Source organism: Castanea sativa, chromosome 8 (genome assembly GCF_040712315.1).
Source record: "Castanea sativa cultivar Marrone di Chiusa Pesio chromosome 8, ASM4071231v1".
Taxonomy (NCBI): Eukaryota; Viridiplantae; Streptophyta; class Magnoliopsida; order Fagales; family Fagaceae; genus Castanea; species Castanea sativa.
Window position 1 is genome coordinate 9,863,641 of NC_134020.1, and position 17,934 is coordinate 9,881,574.

At 40.1% G+C, this 17,934-nt stretch overlaps 2 protein-coding genes across 2 annotated transcripts in view; both read right to left on the bottom strand.

The window, feature by feature from the left end:
- The window catches only part of LOC142607205 (U1 snRNP-associated protein usp106-like), a 35,040-nt gene extending 28,137 nt beyond the window's left edge, over positions 1-6,903 (bottom strand). Inside the window, exon 1 of the mRNA XM_075778631.1 lies at positions 6,526-6,903. Coding sequence (XP_075634746.1) covers positions 6,526-6,672 — 147 coding nt within the window. The 5' untranslated portion in view covers positions 6,673-6,903. The remainder of the gene's footprint in view (positions 1-6,525) is intronic.
- Positions 6,904-8,910: 2,007 nt separating this feature from the next.
- On the bottom strand, positions 8,911-9,294 carry LOC142605846 (uncharacterized). Its single transcript, XM_075777274.1, has one exon. The coding sequence runs from the start codon at positions 9,292-9,294 to the stop codon at positions 8,911-8,913; it is 384 nt and encodes a 127-aa protein (XP_075633389.1).
- Between the last annotated feature and the right edge of the window lie 8,640 nt (positions 9,295-17,934).

Below are 17,934 nucleotides of genomic sequence, written 5' to 3' on the forward strand. Positions count from 1 at the left end.
AGATCCTCAACAAATTCAGAAAATTTTTCCATAGCCGTGGACAAACGAGTCTCTCCCCTACGCTCGCTAGGGAAGCGAACTATATTAAAGTCCCCAAAGCACATCACTTAATCCTCCAACACTCGAACTCCCACTAGCTCATCCCACATGAGACCCCTCTCAACATTCTCATTTGGGCCATAAACGCCTGAGCAAGCCCAAATAAACCCATCCCCCACCCCTTTCCACTTTACCGACACTGAGAATAAACCAACCATAATCTCCACCTTATACAAAACCCTTTTGTCCCACATAAGCAAAATACCACCAGCCGTCCGATCGCTTCCAAGACAAATTACCCACATAAGGGCAGCCCCACAAACTACAAACCACTGTCTATTCATACTAGCAATCTTTGTCTCTTCGTAAAATCGTACAACATCACACTTCCAATCCCGCAACAAGTTCTTCACCACAAGACGTTTCCGAGGATCATTTAAACCTCTAACATTCCACGAAATCATTTTTATCTTCATAAAAACTAAAATATCCCCAACTACAAACACCATCACGAGACCACCCTCTATCTTCTGTCATAATTCATCGAAGAAAACAAGTTTTGCGCCTCGCAACCCTTATTTTTGGACTTAGCCACCTTATTCGTCGCCCATTACTTTCCCGTGTAACACATTGGTCGCCTCCATCTCTCGATTCAAGCCTCCGTAATGACAGCAATGCACAATTTCTCATGTCGATTCATAGATAACCCAACCAATTTACTAAAGCCAGGAATTCTGTGTTTCACCCACCCAGAAATATCTATGTTAGATTCAATACTAAAAACCTCATCAACCTCCTCCAACTCTGCCAAGGTTGTTGAACCACTCGGATCAAAGATTTGCAGAGGAAAGGCAACCTCACCCACAGAAAAAACAGCTGCTTCCTCCACAATCATAACCTCCCCAGGCAGGCAAATTTCCTTGCTATAAAAAGGATTAACCTCCTGACCCACTACCCCCAAGCCCCTTGGTCCAGCTCGCACCAACTCCAGAAAGAGGTCAGGGAGAAAAGGTCCTAACGACCATGGCACAAAATTGAGAGCCACTGACCTCTTACCTTCAAAAAACAACCCCCTCGGGTGCGAAATGGAACCGAGAAAGTCATTCCGGCCCCAGCTCAACCTGAAAACCATCGCCGGAGGGGACTCGGCACACTCCGCCACCCCTACCAGTGGCGCGCGACGCCGATGAGGCGAACCCACCAGATCCCCGGTGCGTCGCGTCGCCAGTAACGGCAGAGCAGGCCCGTCTGAGACTCGAGACACCGAAAAGCACAAGCCACCCTTATCGGCTCGAGCCCGTACTCTTCGGAGACCACTCACGACCTCCTACACCCGCGACGGCGTCACAAAACACGTCGGCCTCACCCCTAGACATTCCCTAGTCTTCTCATGAGTATCGGCTGAAGGTAAGGGCTCAACCCACTTATCGGAGCACTCCCCAGGCTCAAAGGATAATGGGCTTGTGAGCTGTGGGCCTAAACAATTCTCACTAACTGTCCTTTGGGCTACCCTCTTGTTTGGGCCAAAACCCAGACCCAACTTACCCCCGAGGCAACTCCTTACTTACCCCCGTGAAACCCATCTGTGCTTCTGATCTCTCCCTTTCTTCCTATCCCAGGAAACCCGCCTCCTCCCCATCACATCAACCTCCACGATAAGACCTCTCCCTGCCCAGCATGGTCTCCTTACATCGCTCATTTTCCTATTGTCATAGGCTTTTGAATTCAAACTGGAACTTGGGAAGTGTATCCTACTTTCTGCCACTGACTTCTCATTAATGCACTTCTCCCTCCTATCACCTCCTCCCACCACCATCTTATCCGACTTACCTGCGAAAACTCCCACCTTAGCACCTGTGAAACTCCGGTTGCCCTCCATCTTCTCCCCTCCTAAATGCATCTTCATCCCCTTGGCAATGGAACCTACTTGCTTTGGCTGCTTTCTATCCTCTACTCTTCCATGAATGTCTTGCACAGCTTCAGCAAAAGTTCTAGGGTGTTGAGTCTCCAGATATTGCCTATGCACCTGAGGAATAAGAGTTGGAAGACCCGTTCCACCCACTGCATATTGGGAGGGGTACAACACCTTTCTTAGTTCAAGGCCAAAAGCCCTCCAACCATATCTCTCTTTGCCTTCAGGGATAATGATCGACATCCTACACCCGCCAACTTTTAGTTCAGTCAGAAGCAAGAACTGATCAAAGGAGTTGGTGCTACGCTGGAGAGTATAAGCAGTGTCACCATCCCTGAATGTAAAGAACTGTTGAGAGCTTGCCCCAACAACAATGTGTTCAATATTCTTCATCAGCCATAGTGCTGCATTCTTACCCATGAAGACTGATCTCATAGAATATTTGCCCCTCTCATAAATCTGTAACAAGAAATAACGCCCCCCTTCCTCAACAACTAATTGAAAAAACTTGGATTCGATGACGAAATTGTGAAAGCCCCCCATAAATCTACCTGGTACTTAACCTTCTGATTTGATGCTCATTATCCGGATGCGATCCAATGGGTTTTACCTCGTCCTATTTCAGACCACTTCCCAATATTAGTGGAGGTAGGAGGGATATTAAGGGGAAAAAGTCCTTTTAGGTTCGAGAACATGTGGCTAAAGACGGATGGGTTCAAGGATAGGGTTCATTCTTGGTGGAATCGATATTCCTTCTCAAGTACCCCCAGTTTTGTTCTTGCCAAGAAGCTGAAGGCATTGAAGGAAGATATTATTCAGTGGAACCAAAGTGAGTTTGAAAATGTAGAGCGTCAGAGAAAAGACTTGTTGGAGGCTTTGAAATTATTAGATGTTAAGGAAAGGGAGTATGGCCTTTCTGAAGTGGAGTTAGGTGAGAGGGTTTTGTTGAGATCTCATTGGAAGAAGTCTCGTGGAGAAAGAAATCAAGGATGCTTTACATTAAGGAAGGAGATAACAATACCAATTTTTTCCACAAGGTGGCCAATTCTCGGAGAAGGTATAATCATATTAGTATGTTGGAGGTGAATGAGGTTATTTATGAGGACGAATCCAAGATGGCAGACCAAGCTGTATAGTTTTATAAAAACTTGCACAAGGAGACAGAGGAGTGGAGGCCTTTTGTGGAAGGCCTGGAGTTTGATCAAATAGAGGGGTTGGAGAGGGACTGGCTCGAACGAAGGTTTGAAAAGGAGGAGGTTCTTCCAGTGGTCAAGGAGTTGGAAGGAGATAAAGCTCTAGGTCCTGATGGTTTCACTTTGGCTTTCAACCACCATTGTTGGGGAGTTGTGGAAAGAGATGTCTTAGCTGTGTTTGAAAAGTTTTATCAACACAGTAAATTTGAAAAATCTCTTAATGCAACTTTCATAGCCTTAATCCCTAAAAAGAATCTGCCTCCAATATTCAAGATTTTAGACCTACTAGTTTGGTGGGGAGTGTTTACAAGATTCTGGCTACGGTATTGGCAAACCGCCTGAAAGAGGTTTTGGATCAGCTAATATCTAAGTCTCAAAACAGTTTTGTGGGTGGTAGATAGATACTTGATTTAGTTCTTATTGCTAATGAGTGTGTTTATAGTAGGGTGAAGAGTAAGATTAAGGGGGTTATTTGTAAATTAGATATTGAGAAAGCCTATGATTGTGTGAACTGGGAGGCTCTCCTTGATTTGTAGAAGAGAATGGGATTTGGGGTGAGGTGGTGTAGGCGGATCCACACTTGCATCTCTACAGTCCAATTCTCTGTCTTGTTTAATGGGTCTCCAACTGATTTTTTTGGAATTTCGAGGGGTTTGAGACAAGGGAATCCGCTATCTCCCATGTTTCTAATTATGATGGAGGTCTTCAGTATGATGATGAAAAGAGTTGAAGGGGTTGGTTTGCTTTGAGGGTTTAGGGCTGCTGGTAGACGAGGTGGAGGAGAATGTGTCTCGCATCTTCTGTTTGTGGATGATACGATTCTGTTTTGCGATGCAAATGAGGAGCAGATTCTACATGTTCGGATGCTTCTTCTTTGTTTCCAAGCAATGACAAGTTTAAAGGTTAATGCGTTGAAGAGTGAGATGGTTCTCATTGGGGAGGTCCCTAATGTCTATGTCTTGGCAGAGATTTTAGGATGCCGGATTTGGTCTTTGCCTATGACCTATCTCGGTATGCCATTGGGGGCGTCCCATAAGTACTGTTTGGAATCCTATCTTGGAGAAAATTGAGCATAAGTTGGCCGGTTAGAAGAAAATGTATTTGTCTAAAGGTGGAAGACTAACATTGCTTAAAAGCACGTTATCTAGTCTTCCCACTTATTATTTATCTCTTTTTACCATCCCTACGCATGTGGCCAATAAAATTGAGAGGTTGCAAAGGGACTTCTTGTGGGGGGACTCCAAGACTCATTTGGTGGGATGGGACAAGGTGTGTGCACCTTCGAAAAATGGTGGGTTAGGAGTAAGGAAAGTAGCTACTTTTAATAAAGCCTTACTAGGGAAGTGGCTATGGCAGTTTGGGATTGAAGAGACAAGGCTTTGGAGAAGGGTTGTAGCTCTAAAATTTGGGGAAGAATGGGTGGGGTGGATGAATTTCTTCGTACCTTGGGTTCAAATCTACCTCCCACTGAGAATTGAGATCGTATGAGATGGAAGTTGACAAAGAATGGGGATTTTGATATTCGATCGCTTACAATAAGTTGAGAAGTCCCTTGCCCATTATTTTTCCTTGGAAAGGTGTTTGGAAGGTTAAGGTTCCTCGGCGTGGTTCCTTCTTTGTGTGGACTAATATAGGATAGGATCCTTACAGGTGACAATTTGAGAGGCAGAGGGATGGATTTTGTTGACTAGTGCATCATGTGTCACTGCAATGGGGAGACGGTGGATCATTTGTTACTTCATTGTGGTAAGGCTTATTGGTTGTGGAGTTTGGTGTTTAGATCTTTTGGGATCTCCTAGGTCTTACCAAGATCGGTTGCGGATACTCTTTTTAGTTGGTGGAATTGGCCTGGAAAGCATTCGTCTAGTATTTGGAATTTAGCTCCATTATGCTTAATGTGGTGCCTTTGGAGGGAGCGAAACAGGTTGACTTTTGAGGACATGGATAGCTCGGATGACTAGCTATTGGCTTCTTTTAGTGACTCTTCGTTTGACAGGTCTAGGGCTTGGGGACTCACCACTAGTGATTCCCTCCCTATGTTCCTTAGCTCACTCCTGTATAATTAGTATCTATTCTTTTCTTTTTTCTTTCTTCTCTTTCTTTTCCCTTTGTAATTTTCTCTTTGCCCTATGTTTTTTTGCATAAGGTAGTGTTCTTGAATATATATCATTATTACTTATCAAAAAAAAAACTAATAGTGCCTAAACCATGTCAATCCTATTTTAAAATAATTTGATAGACCTAATTTCTTTATGCAATACATTGAAAAAAACTCATTATAATATTTTGATACGCTATGTATATATGATTTAAGTTCTATATGTATAATAAATATATTGAGAATTTGGCAACTCTCTTTACTCATGCTAGCGCCTTTTTATTGCCTCACGCCTCAAGCGATACAAGGATTTGGCACCTTAAGGTCACCTTTCACTTTTGACTAACTTGATGCAAAGGTATGGGGGCACGGTATCTACAACAAGAAATAATATGAATCAGCCAGAACCAACCCCACCCCCCATTTTTATCAAAAAAAGTAAAGTAACACTTACTTCTATTTGGTGCCTTCATTGAAAACAAGCTCAAATTGGGGTGGAAATTCTTCTTATAAGGCTACAGCTACAGAGTGAAGATGCTTTCTTGCCAATCTCATTCATGATCAATGTGGCAACTGGCAGGAAGTTTGAGTCATCCTATGTTGCTACTATTCACTAGATAAAGAGGCAAGAGCCACTCCTGCTTTTACTCATTTGGCCAAGTTCAAAGTTCTAGTGCCATAACGCATATAATGATCTATTCATGCCAAGAGCCTTGTAGCCCAACTGGCACTTCCTTCTATTCCCATCAAAGACATTCAAGGTTCAAGTTCCCCAGTCCCCAGCTATTGAATTTTTAAATAAAAAAAATAAAAACACATTGAATTATCAACAACAAAAAATATAATGATCAATTCATGTGGTTTGACTGGTTTCTTCTCGTACATGTAGGTCTGTTCATTTTAGCCCACAATACAGCTTATGTACATCTTTTTAAGAGCCACATTTTTTTCCTTTTTCCTCAGCAGATCAAATGTTAAATATTCTCAGCAACCAAACAGATCAATTATACTCCAGAAACAACAAATTCATTCCCCTTTCCTCTAATTTTTCAGCATCAAAACAATCATTCCATCCACAACAACTACCTTAAGCTCGCACAATTTTCAGCAATTAGGATTTCACTATTTCAATTCTTGTTCTAATTTAACAAAGAAACTAAAAATAACAGAAATCAAATCCAAACTCCTAAAGCTCACAGATTATTAAACGATTAGGGTTTTGAATTTGGTTCTAAATTCGTAAACAAAAGCAAACTAATTAGATTAACAAAATTAATCAATACCGTTAACTGAAAGAGCTCGTGAGGGCAAAGTCCGACGAGATAGAGACGACAAACGTCGCGATCATAGTACTTGCGATTCACCTCACGAACGTCGCCGTTTCGATTCGCTCCCATTAACACATCGAGTTGCTTCCTTATCGCATCCATCTCTCTCTCTAAAGCTTTCTCTCTCTAGAAATCTAAAAACTTTCTGACTTTCTTTCTCTCTTTCTTTCGCTCTGAAACTCTCTATCTCACTGAGAGTGAGATATTTTAGGGTTTGAGTTTTTTTGAGCAGACTAAAGGGTATCGGGGTTGAGAGGTTTGGGGCATTTTTTTGCTTATATGCCCTTGTAGTTTGGTGTATTATGAGAGGATCCTAAGGGGTGTGCTGACCAGGATAAGGGCAGTTTTGGTACTTGTGACTTCACTACCGATGAGCTTTGTTGGGCTGGGCCTGGCTGGTCCAGTCGTTATATTAACACGCGAACATGTCACTTCACAGCCAAAATTAACGAAGGTGCATTTGGTTCCAAATTAAAATTTTAACTTATTTTACTATTTAATTTATTTTTGTTGCTATTTTTTAGTTTTATTATCTTTTTCGGTATTATTTATGGGTCTTATTGCACTATTTACGCTAACTTTTAGTTTTATCTACATTATTTTCAACAAAAAATTTACAATTTTAGCAAAATAAGCAAATTCTAAACAGACCTGAAATGTAAGATTTTGTTAATGAAACCAAACTTTAGGGTATAAACTTCAATTTTTCAAATTTCATGTTGTAAACTTTAAAAGTGTACTTTGCGATTTACTTTAAAAGTGTACTTTGCGATTTACTTATATAATAATATACTTAGTGCAGTATTGTCTCAAGAAAAAATTCATATGTTTGCTTATTTATAAATAAATCGAACTTAAACCTTAACCTTCAATATTATACAAGTTGTGCTCAAATATAATAATATACTTATGAATAAATTAGTGAGTATAAGATCATGGTTTTCAGACCTAAACCATTCAATGAACCATAAAAGAGAGAGGCTTAAGATTTTTAAAATTTGACCGAGGTCAAATCATAATGACGTCATAATTATTTAAAATACAAACAAATATATTAAATTACTACAAAATAGAAAATTTAATTAAAATAGTCCAATTAAAACTATAAATCCATATTTTAGCTATGTCTTATATATCCATCTCAAGCCGAAATATTTACCCAATAATAATAATAACCATTTTTTGTATAAAATATATATATATATATTAAAAGCATCAAATTGTACCCGGCACAAGTGGACAAAGAAGGATGATATGATGTATCATCATATCATGTGTGGCTTAAGACTTTGTAAGAGCATTAGCATTGGAGGTGTAAACCCCCCCCCCAATTGTTATTTTACCCACCAACAAGCCAAATGCCAACTCTATCCCAGTATGCATTTCTAAAAAAATTTACCAATTGTGAACATAAGGGATACCAGTAAATTTACCAAATGTCAGCTCCATCCCAATTGCTCTTCAAATATCATGAAACCATGAGGGATACCAGTAAATGGACCTTATCACTTAGGGGATTTCTCTTACAGCAAATTGGGTCTATCATATCCCAATCGTAGTCAAAGGATAAGTAGAATTGTCTAGCTCTTCCCCTTGACAATTTCCTTTCCACACTGAGTGAGGTTGAGAGCCTAAGTGTTAGTGTCGGCTGGCTAAAGAGCTATGTCATTGCATTGAGGGACTTAAAGAAGGCAGGACCCTCTGTTCATGCTTCCTTGTCCTCACTTCGTGTATTGAGAGTTAAGGAGAATTCATGCATTAATAAAGCAAAGGAAGTAGAATCAACCTTACAAGTACGTGTTACTTCAATCACTCAGCTCCAGGAATCTATCAATAGACTTCATTTGGAATTAACATCCCAGCAAGAAGCAAGTTTTGCCCTCCAAGCTGAATTAGAAGGTGTCACCGTAGAATATGACACCTTGAAGAAAGAGATTGAGAAGTTGGAAGGCGAGCTAGGAGCTCTGAGCGATCCAGACTTCTCTCTTTAAAATTTTAGTTCTCTCACAAAGATCATTTAATTTTCAAGTTGTAGTAATTTATGGTCTTGAGAGGCCATGGGGTTGTATTATAAACTTTACTATGCTTTATTTCGCTAAAATATTTAAACTTTGCATGCGTATTTTAAACAATATATGAAATAGTTGAATATAAGTCTTTGTTTATAATAGTATGAGTTTTGTAAAACACAATGATTTGACATGATGGCCTAAAAAAAATATTTTTACAAGATTAAGCATGATACTTCTTAAGATGAGCTCCGCTAATGAGGTTATACGCCTTTATACCTGCTTGATCCTTTAACTAATAATGTTTTGTTGGATGTACTTCTTCTCCTACCTATGATCCTTTCCATTTTGGAGAAAACTTATGTTTAACAACTCCAACCACTCCTCGCACATGCAGGGCAGTTTTCCAAACAAGTTCTCCCACTTGAAACTTTCTTTCTCTAACTAGGCCTTCATGCCTAGCCTTCATATTATCCCAATAAAGGCAATTATGAGAGGCAGCATTATCATGCATTTCTTCCATAACTTCCAAGGTGTCTTCTCTGGGTATCCCTGCAATATTTGCCAGTTTCACTGCTAGCCTTACTAAATCTATTAGGATGACAACCTCTGTGCCATAGACTAGAGAAAAGGGTGAAGTTCCTGTAACTTGTGATTTAGTTGTTCTATGAGCATATAGAGCTATAGGCAGCTCCTCTTTACACCCCTTTTCCATTCTCCTTAGTCATTTTTCCCAATATTTTCAGTAATATTTTGTTGGAGGCCTCAACTTGACCATTTCCTTTGAATAAATAACGTGTCGATGTTGTGTGAGAAATGGAGTACCATTCTATTAAACGGTTGTTCAGGAATGGTTTGCCATTGTCAGAAATAATTTTGTTGGGTACCCCTAAACGACATATTATATTCCTCCTCAAGAAATTAGCCACTGAGCTACCTGTTGCCTTCTTCATAGCCATATTCCTCTACCCACTTGGTAAATAGCTCAGTGGCTACTAATATCCATATACATCCTCCAGATGGGGGGGTTTATAAGTCCTATAAAACCCATCTCTTAGCTGTGGAATGGGTTTATAAGTCCTATAAAATCCAGTTCCCAGCTGTGGAATGGATATGGAGCCATAGTTGGATGAAAACTTTGATGGCTAGTGTGTATTTCATCACCTTGCTTTTGACATTCTTGACATTTTTTGGCAAAGTCTTGGGCATCCCTTTGCATTGTGGGCCAGTAATATCCCTAGTGTAAAGCCATTTGCCATAGCTTTTTCCCACCCGGGTGTTTTGCTAGCTCTCTTTCATGCAAATCCTAAAGAACACTGTTGACTTCTTTAGTGGGAATACATACCATCCACTTCCCTTGAAAGCTTCTCTTGAATAACTTACCATCTACCACTTTAAACCTGGTCACGTATTTTTTCAACTTTTCCCTTTGTACTCGATCAATAGGTAATACACCTTACAAAAGGTATCTCAAGTATGGATCCTACCAATCTTCTTCCAGCAGTTCGCCATTAAGCACCTTTGCTTGATCTGGAGGAATGATAGAACAAGTTTTACAACTCCTTTACTTTTCCTTAGCATCATCGGCCATTCTGGCCAGAAGATTCCTTGCCTTTGCAATCTTCTATATAAGCTGACATCGAGATTTACATCACAAATATCATAGTGCAACCTATGCAACAATGTCAGTCCTTCTTGTCTCGAGACACACTTCATTAGCAAACCCTCTGCTCCCCTGAAAAACAAATCCCCATTGATCTTAAGAAAGTCTTTCACATTTGCTAATAACTCTGACCCAACGTACTTCCCTTGAGTCATTACTTTCAATAAGGTTTATCGCCAATCTTAAGGGAAACATAGCTCATCTTGGACTAAACCAAGTTGTTTCTCCACTCGAAGTGTCATTTTCTCTTTCTTTAGCACAAGCTTAGTGGCTACAGTAGCTAGTAAGTTAGAAAGTTTGTTTTCATTCATGTTAACCACCTTGTATTCTATGGAAGTAAAGTTTTCCATAATCCTCTGCACTGCAGCTATGTAAGTAGCCAAACTGGATTCTATACTCTATAAATTCCTTCTACCTGCCTTATTACCAATTCAGAATCACTAAATATCTTCAACCTTTTTATGCCTAACCTTTATATGGCCTTCAGCTCTACCAACAAGGTTTCATACTCTGTTTCATTATTAGAGCAAGGAAAGTGTAACTTATAGGCAAACGTATGTTCCTTCCCTAGTGACCTTAAGACTACTCTTATCCCTCCCCCTTGAAAGGTAGATGACCCATCGAAATACATTGACCACTCCTGCTCCTCTATCACCAAAACTTCCTATTGGGGAGGTGAGAAATCACTTGTCCTAGGGAAGTTAACCAGCCAGTCAGCTACTGCCTAGCCTTTGATAGCGGTTGGTCTTATGCATTCGATATCAAGGCATGACGTCAGGATGGCCTCCTGCACCATTCTCCCCGACAATTGAAAGCATGTCAAGAGATACTTCACGAGATTGCTCTTAGTCACCAACTGCACACGATGCCCTAAAAACTAATGATTGAACTTTGACATAGCAAAGGCTAAAGACAAACATACTTTCTCAGCAGTTAAGTATCTTAACTCTAGTCCTTTCATAAGCCTACTAACATAGTATATTGGTTTCTCTACCCCTTCCTGATCCTGAGCTAATAATGCTCCCAAGGATTGCTCCGTGTTGGCAATGTACAACATCAAGGGTTTTCTAGGTATAGGGGCCACCATTGTGTGAGGATCTGCCAATATCATTGGGATTTTCTTGAATGCTTTTTGACATTGATCGCACCATACAAAAGCCACTCTTTTCTTTGTCTACTCCATAAGAGGCTTTAAGATCTTAGCTAGACTTGGAATAAATCTTCTTAAGTAAGAAACTTTTCCGACAAAACTTCTCAACTCCTTCAGAGTTGTAAGGGGATTCAGGGCAATTATTGCTTAGGCCTTTGTAAGGTCTAAATCAATCCTTCTGTGATGAACAAGAAATCCTAAGAACTTTACTAAAGATACCCTAAAAGCACATGTGGAAGGGTTCATCCTCATGTTGTTCTTCTTGCATCTTTCAAAGACTTGCCTTAAATACAACAAATGCTCAAAAGGATTCTTTGCCTTTACCACAAGATCGTCAACGTAATCTTCCACTTGTTTATGAAGCATATCACCAAAGATCAAAGTCATGTTTCTTTGGTAGGTAGCACCTGCATTCTTCAATCCGAAAGGTATCACATTATAAAAATAATTTCTGAAAGGTGTCCTGAAGGCAATTTTCAAGGCATCTGCTAGGTCCATAAAGATTTGATTATACCTACTGTAACCATCCATAAAGGAAAAACGTTCATGGCCAGCTGCTGCATCTACCAGAATATCAACATTAGGAAGTAGGAATTCATCCTTTTGGACAAGCTTTATTGAGATCCCAAAAATCCACACAGAGTCTTATCTGACCGCCCTTCTTCTTCATAGGAACTATGTTGGTTAACCAACTTGGGCATTTAATCTCTTAAATGAATCATGCCCTTAAAAGCATTTGCACTTCAAGATTTATCTTTTCCTCCACATCCAAACAGTATTTCCTCGGTGGCTGCTTCACAGGTTTAGCATTAGGATCCACCTTTAACTTGTGCGTTACCAGGCTCGGGCTCAGACCAGGCATTTCTTAATAACTCAAAGCAAAAACATCCTTGTATTTTCTTCAATAGGGCTACCAGCTTTCTTCCTTCTTCTTCAGACAAACTTTTGCTGATTTTTACTAGTTCTTCCCCCTCTTTTCCATCTTTCAGATCAACCTCTACAAGTTCTTCTTGTACATTTTTAACAACATCGTTCATGCACTCAGGGGCTTTTTTCACAGGCTCCTCAGTTACACGAACGTCATCTGGCTATTGTGTCGGATTAAGGGAATTAGGCTCGCCATCCTCCTCATCCCATTCCTTTAATCGTCAAAATTCATATATCACCCGACCATCAGGCCTAGTGACTCTTCTTATCTTGGAAGGCCTTTCTAGTTCTACCACTACGCCATCATCTTCTTCCTTCGCTTACAAGGCAATAGGATCAAAAGGAAGAATTCTATTCTCACTTCTTGATATAAAGTTGCCTCTGTAAAATGAAACTCTGTTCTATCAAAAGACATCTTGGTGGCCTCAATGACTACTTGCTTATTCCTCCAAATGGCCTTCACACATTGATGATATGTGGAAGCCACAACTTTATATGCCTTCAGCCATGGATGGCCTAAGATGATATGGTAAGATGTACTCCGTTCCATTACATGCATGAGAGTGGGTGACCGAATTGGCCCAACCTTAAGATCTAAAGACACATGCCCAAAATGTATTTATCCAATTCATCTAATTATTCTTTGTGGTAAATACTCACTGTAAGGCTCCTATTCCTGCTACTTGTAGTGGCTTTGGAATGATTTTTTCTCTCTGAATACCCAAGGCATCAAATGTAGGGAGGGGTAGAAAATTGGTGGATGAGCCAGTGTCTATCAATGCCCTTTTGATTTTAGATGCTCCCAAAAAGGTAGTGACTTATAAAGTCCTGTCACCAACAACAACTCGGTTGACTAGATTTTTATTAGAAAAGGTGACTGAATCCTTTGCTTCCTAATATGCTACTTGCATTAAACTCCCTTTAACAACTATCACTTCATGATTCGTTTCCATCACCCTTATTATAGCTTAGGTCGCCTCTCTTCTTGCCACTGGCCTAAGACTTATTCTTTCAAGAAAAGAGTGTATCTTATCTTCTTGTTGAATTCTCGTTACCATTTCTTCATCTACCAAAGATGGAGGTGCTGAGTTGCTGCTAGCCATGTTTTCTGCTTCCTTTTCCATGGGGTCCTCATGACTTATAAAGAAAGTCATCACCACCTCTGGTCTATGCATCTTTGGGTCAGTCTTCTTCCCTTGGCTACCCTATCATGGAAGATATTTTTCTTAAAGCATAGCAATTTATGGTATGGTGATCGCGTCTCCTATGATACCTACAATAGAGTGGACTTCGCTTTTCATCTTTTGTAAGTTCATGTTTGCATTCAGGTAACACCACCACGCCATCTTTCAACTAAGCTTCTAGGATGCTATACAACTCTTCAGTGGACATGGTGAAAGGAGGAGGAATATTGTTTCTCTCCCTCTTCTTACCTTTGGCTATCTTCTTAGGTTCTTCTGCCATCGCAACTTCCACCTTCTTGTTTTCTCTCCTCCATGGTTGTCTAGGTTTGTTCACAATTTGTGAAGTTGAACCCTTTGAAGGCTTTCTCACAAACATACTTGTTCTCCTTGCAACCTCTACAAGCCTTGTAAAACTAGAAATCTGAATATTCTCTAGATAAGGTCGGTATTCATACAATATACCCCCGATACAAACATCCACCAGCCTTTTTTCCTCCACAGGGTCATCTTGCAACCTACGAATATATTTCAACAACCCCTCAGACACCCTTTGCTATTTGTGTTGTAGATTTGACAACGTGAGATTTTCTTCCAAAGTAAAAATATTTTTCATGAACTGTGTTGCCAAATCGTTCCAACTCGAAACTGACCCTGGTGTAAGACTAGTGTACTAAGTAAAAGCTCGGCCTTTTAAGGACTTAAACTCCCTGAACCTCAACTCATGGTCATGGGAGTGAGCCATCAACGCATCTACATACCATCTAATGTGCTCTATAGCATTCCCTGTCATGCCATCATACTTGAGAAAGATAGAAGGAATGTAGTTAGAAAGGTAAGGCTTCCTAGCTATCTCTTCAGGATAAGGAGGTCTAGTGTCAACATAAACAGCACTCTCCATCTTCATGGCCTCAAGCAAAATAGTAGATATATCTTCCCTAATCAAGTAAGGAGATCCTTGAGGACCTTGACCACCTTGAGGGGCTTGAGGTATGGTTGTCTCTTAACGTAGGGACTGGAACTCTGCCCACATAGTAGCCTGAGAACGCTGGAGTTCTTCAATGGCAGCCATGATATTCCTGCTCTCATGATGACTAGCCTTACTCAAGGACTCTGTGCCTTCAAAGTGCATGGATATGTGATCTGTACTTGGTTTTGATCGATGATTTTCACCCCACACTAGTCAATATCCCCGTAACCTTCTTTTTCAAAGGCATGAAGGAAGTGAAAACAAATAGAGGTATACAACCCAACCCAACAAAAACACACTTAAAAGGAAAATAACCAGAGATCCCCAGTAAAGTCACCAAAATTGTACGTACAAGTTAGATTTGAGCTCATATAGGGAAGAAAAATAAGTTATCTAACAGTACATCTACATGAGAAAGCTTGACAAGATGCTAGCTTTGCCATGACACTCGAACAAGAAGAAGACAATGATGGTAGGACATGAAAAAGAAGCACATTTAAATAAGAAGAAGAGATCGATAATTGAAAGAAACACAAGATGTACATGGAAACCCCTAGAGAAGGGATGAAAAACCACGGTTTAAGCAAGAATGTAATATTCTTGCTCTGTTCAAATTGTATTATGTGTGAAAAGAGATCAATTTCTTACAACAAGGTTGTCCTTCTCTCCTACCAACTATCTATCCTCTTCTACAAATATCTACATGGGTTCTTACTCTAACAACACAGCTGCATGTTCGTTTTATACTTTAAAGAATATGGCTTAGTACAAACACAAGTGTCAAGTCATTATTTCTCTATTTTGGATCTTTTCACAGCTGTAATGTTATCTGCTGACTAGAGGATAAGAACTGCGCCAACGTGGCACTAGGACCCGTGGGTAGGTGACTTTGCCACTGCTTGGGAAACATATCTTGGACATTGAGAGGGATATCAGGAGTACTTTGATTGATACACATGTCTTTGAATTGGTCCATCATGCATTCAACTAATAAAGGGTGTCCTCGTAACTTTTTGTGAGTGCTTGAGTACCATGTCAAGTGCAAATCCTACTTCCTTCCCAAGGCAGTCACACCTTTTGCATGGACCAAGACAAAATCCCTTAGCCAACGCTTTCCCTTCTTTTTCTCACAGTCGTTCCACGTATAAGGTCCAGATTTAATCACTTATACGTTCTCCCATGCCTTAGTGGTGTTATGTACACCCCCTATTTTTGTTTAAAACTTTTTTTATTTTTTTGTTTTATACATTTTGAAAGCATGCTGAAATGAATTTGCTAAACCAGAAATGCATGATTGGATGAAAAGATGCAATGGACAAGCATGGGATATGAACATTTTATGGGAAATGCATGTAGAAAGCATGTCAAACAAACATATAAGGCATTAACAAAGCATGAGATAGATTAACCATAAATACACATGGTATAGGGAATAAAGTTCACTTTGAGCATACCTATGCATACTTACCTATGTTCTGATACATCCATGCTTGCTTGCAGGTGTCCTATGCCCCACCCTCTAATAGGGGTAAACTCATCGAGACGACGGACTGGTGGGATGCCTTGGTCTTAGGGATCAAGGAGCTTGTGTGTCGGGCTGACTTTAGAGTGCTGGCTGAGAGCTTTCTTAAGAGAGGAGGCCAAAAGGCTTTGGTGTTGGCTGTTGTTGAGTGTTGGTGGGACATAATGACCTTACATGACACCTACCGCCTTACCAGACTTCACTGTAGCAGGCCCCTATGAAGTTTTAGGGTCTCCCGATGATGTTCACCCTAATGAGGCGTTACTAGGGAACACCTTCCGGACTGCTACGATTAACCTAGGGGACCTGTTTTGCTTAGCGATAGGTTCCAAACTACTCAAAGTGACCGAGAAAGGATGTCCTGGGCCTTCATTTTTTTCTTAATTGGTGCCATTGTGGTAGCCAATGCAGCTAGGTTGGTCTAGCTTGGTTATTTGACTTTGTTGGCTAACCTTGAGGAGGCAGCCAATGGTTGGGCCAGTTGACTATGGCCCTAATGTATTGTGGTAGGAATCTTCTTTGCTGGAGGGCCACTGCTAACATGCTTGACCACTGAAAACTTTGGGAGGTAAATCATTCTCAACTCTTATCTTGTTAAGTTCCAATTATTTGTGAATTGTTGGTTTGACAATATGTGCTTCTCTTATAGATGTGGGCCTATTCTTATAGGTTGGTGCGGTTGACTAGCAGCTTCCATATGAGAAATGAGGTTATTGCTCGTGGTCATCTGGATTGGCTTAGACTGAGTAGGTAAACAAAACTCCAAGCCTAGTTAGTAATAAATCACAACTAATTGAAAGTACTAACACAAACCAATTTTGCAGATCACTTAGAGGCCTTGGGTGGCAACTTTTGCATCAATAGCTTTGGCTGGGGGTGATAAGGTGGCGAGGCTGGTGGCTTGGTGATGCTAACTCCTAGAGGGACTAGGTGGCCGTGCTTTCTACTTGCCCAAAAAGGTGGTGAGGCAGCTGGTGGATGAAGTGGGCACAGTACGTGGAAAGATTAGCGCTTGCTGGAGACTATCACTAAATTCCAAGCAAGGGTGTTGCAACCTGATTATCTGGAGTGGCAGAAGAGTGATGCGATTTCTGGTTATCTTGATAAGGCCATAGCACTAGAGGTGGCTAGTGCGAGCTGCCAAGTGGAGACCCGAGACATGTATGAGTGTATCTCATAAGGTGTCTGGATCCCTTTCCACAAGAAGAAAAGGCCAAGGGAGGAGGAATCACCAAGCCCAAAGTGTTGAATAAGGCGAGGAAGAGACAAGAATAAGGGCAAAAACAGAATGCGCAAAGACATTGATTGGATCAAACCAAATTTACTTTTAGCAAGGTCTTTTAGCATTTACTTTTTTGCATTTAAAGTCTCGTTTTAGACTTTGAACATCTTATTAACTAGTCGTTAAACCATGCGATGCACGGGATTGTTTTAAATCAAATGTTAACATGTTAAGGTTTAAATATTTCTCAAATTTCAATTATTGAAAGCTAAATTGGCTTTAATATAAGATGAAACATGTAATATTATGAAGTAATATTAAAAATGAGATAAATACAAATATTATGAAGTAATATATTACAATAATCATAATGTGCCTTACATTTGGTTTAATAAGTATTACAAAAGAACCAGTAAATAGAATATATATACAATTGTGCTTACATCTTCAAGCTTTATCCAATGCTTTTCAAGAATGTATTTCCTCCCTTTCTTAGGCTCTTCTCTTTTCTCTACTTCTTCAAGCTACCTAATTTTTTGCCGAATTAGTATCAAGTATAACACCAAATTATACCAATTCATCAAAGATTTACAATGTAAAACCAAAAACTCTTAATGTCAATAAATTTTATAAGAACCCCACCCCAACTATTGAATTATTAAAAAAGTTGAAAATTTCTATAATCTTCATGAAAATAAGTATTCCATTGGTTTTCATCAT

What these genes read in the sequence shown, in the direction of transcription:
- LOC142605846 (XM_075777274.1), bottom strand. Translation starts at nt 9,294, where the DNA reads ATGGAAAAGGGGTGTAAAGAGGAGCTGCCTATAGCTCTATATGCTCAT.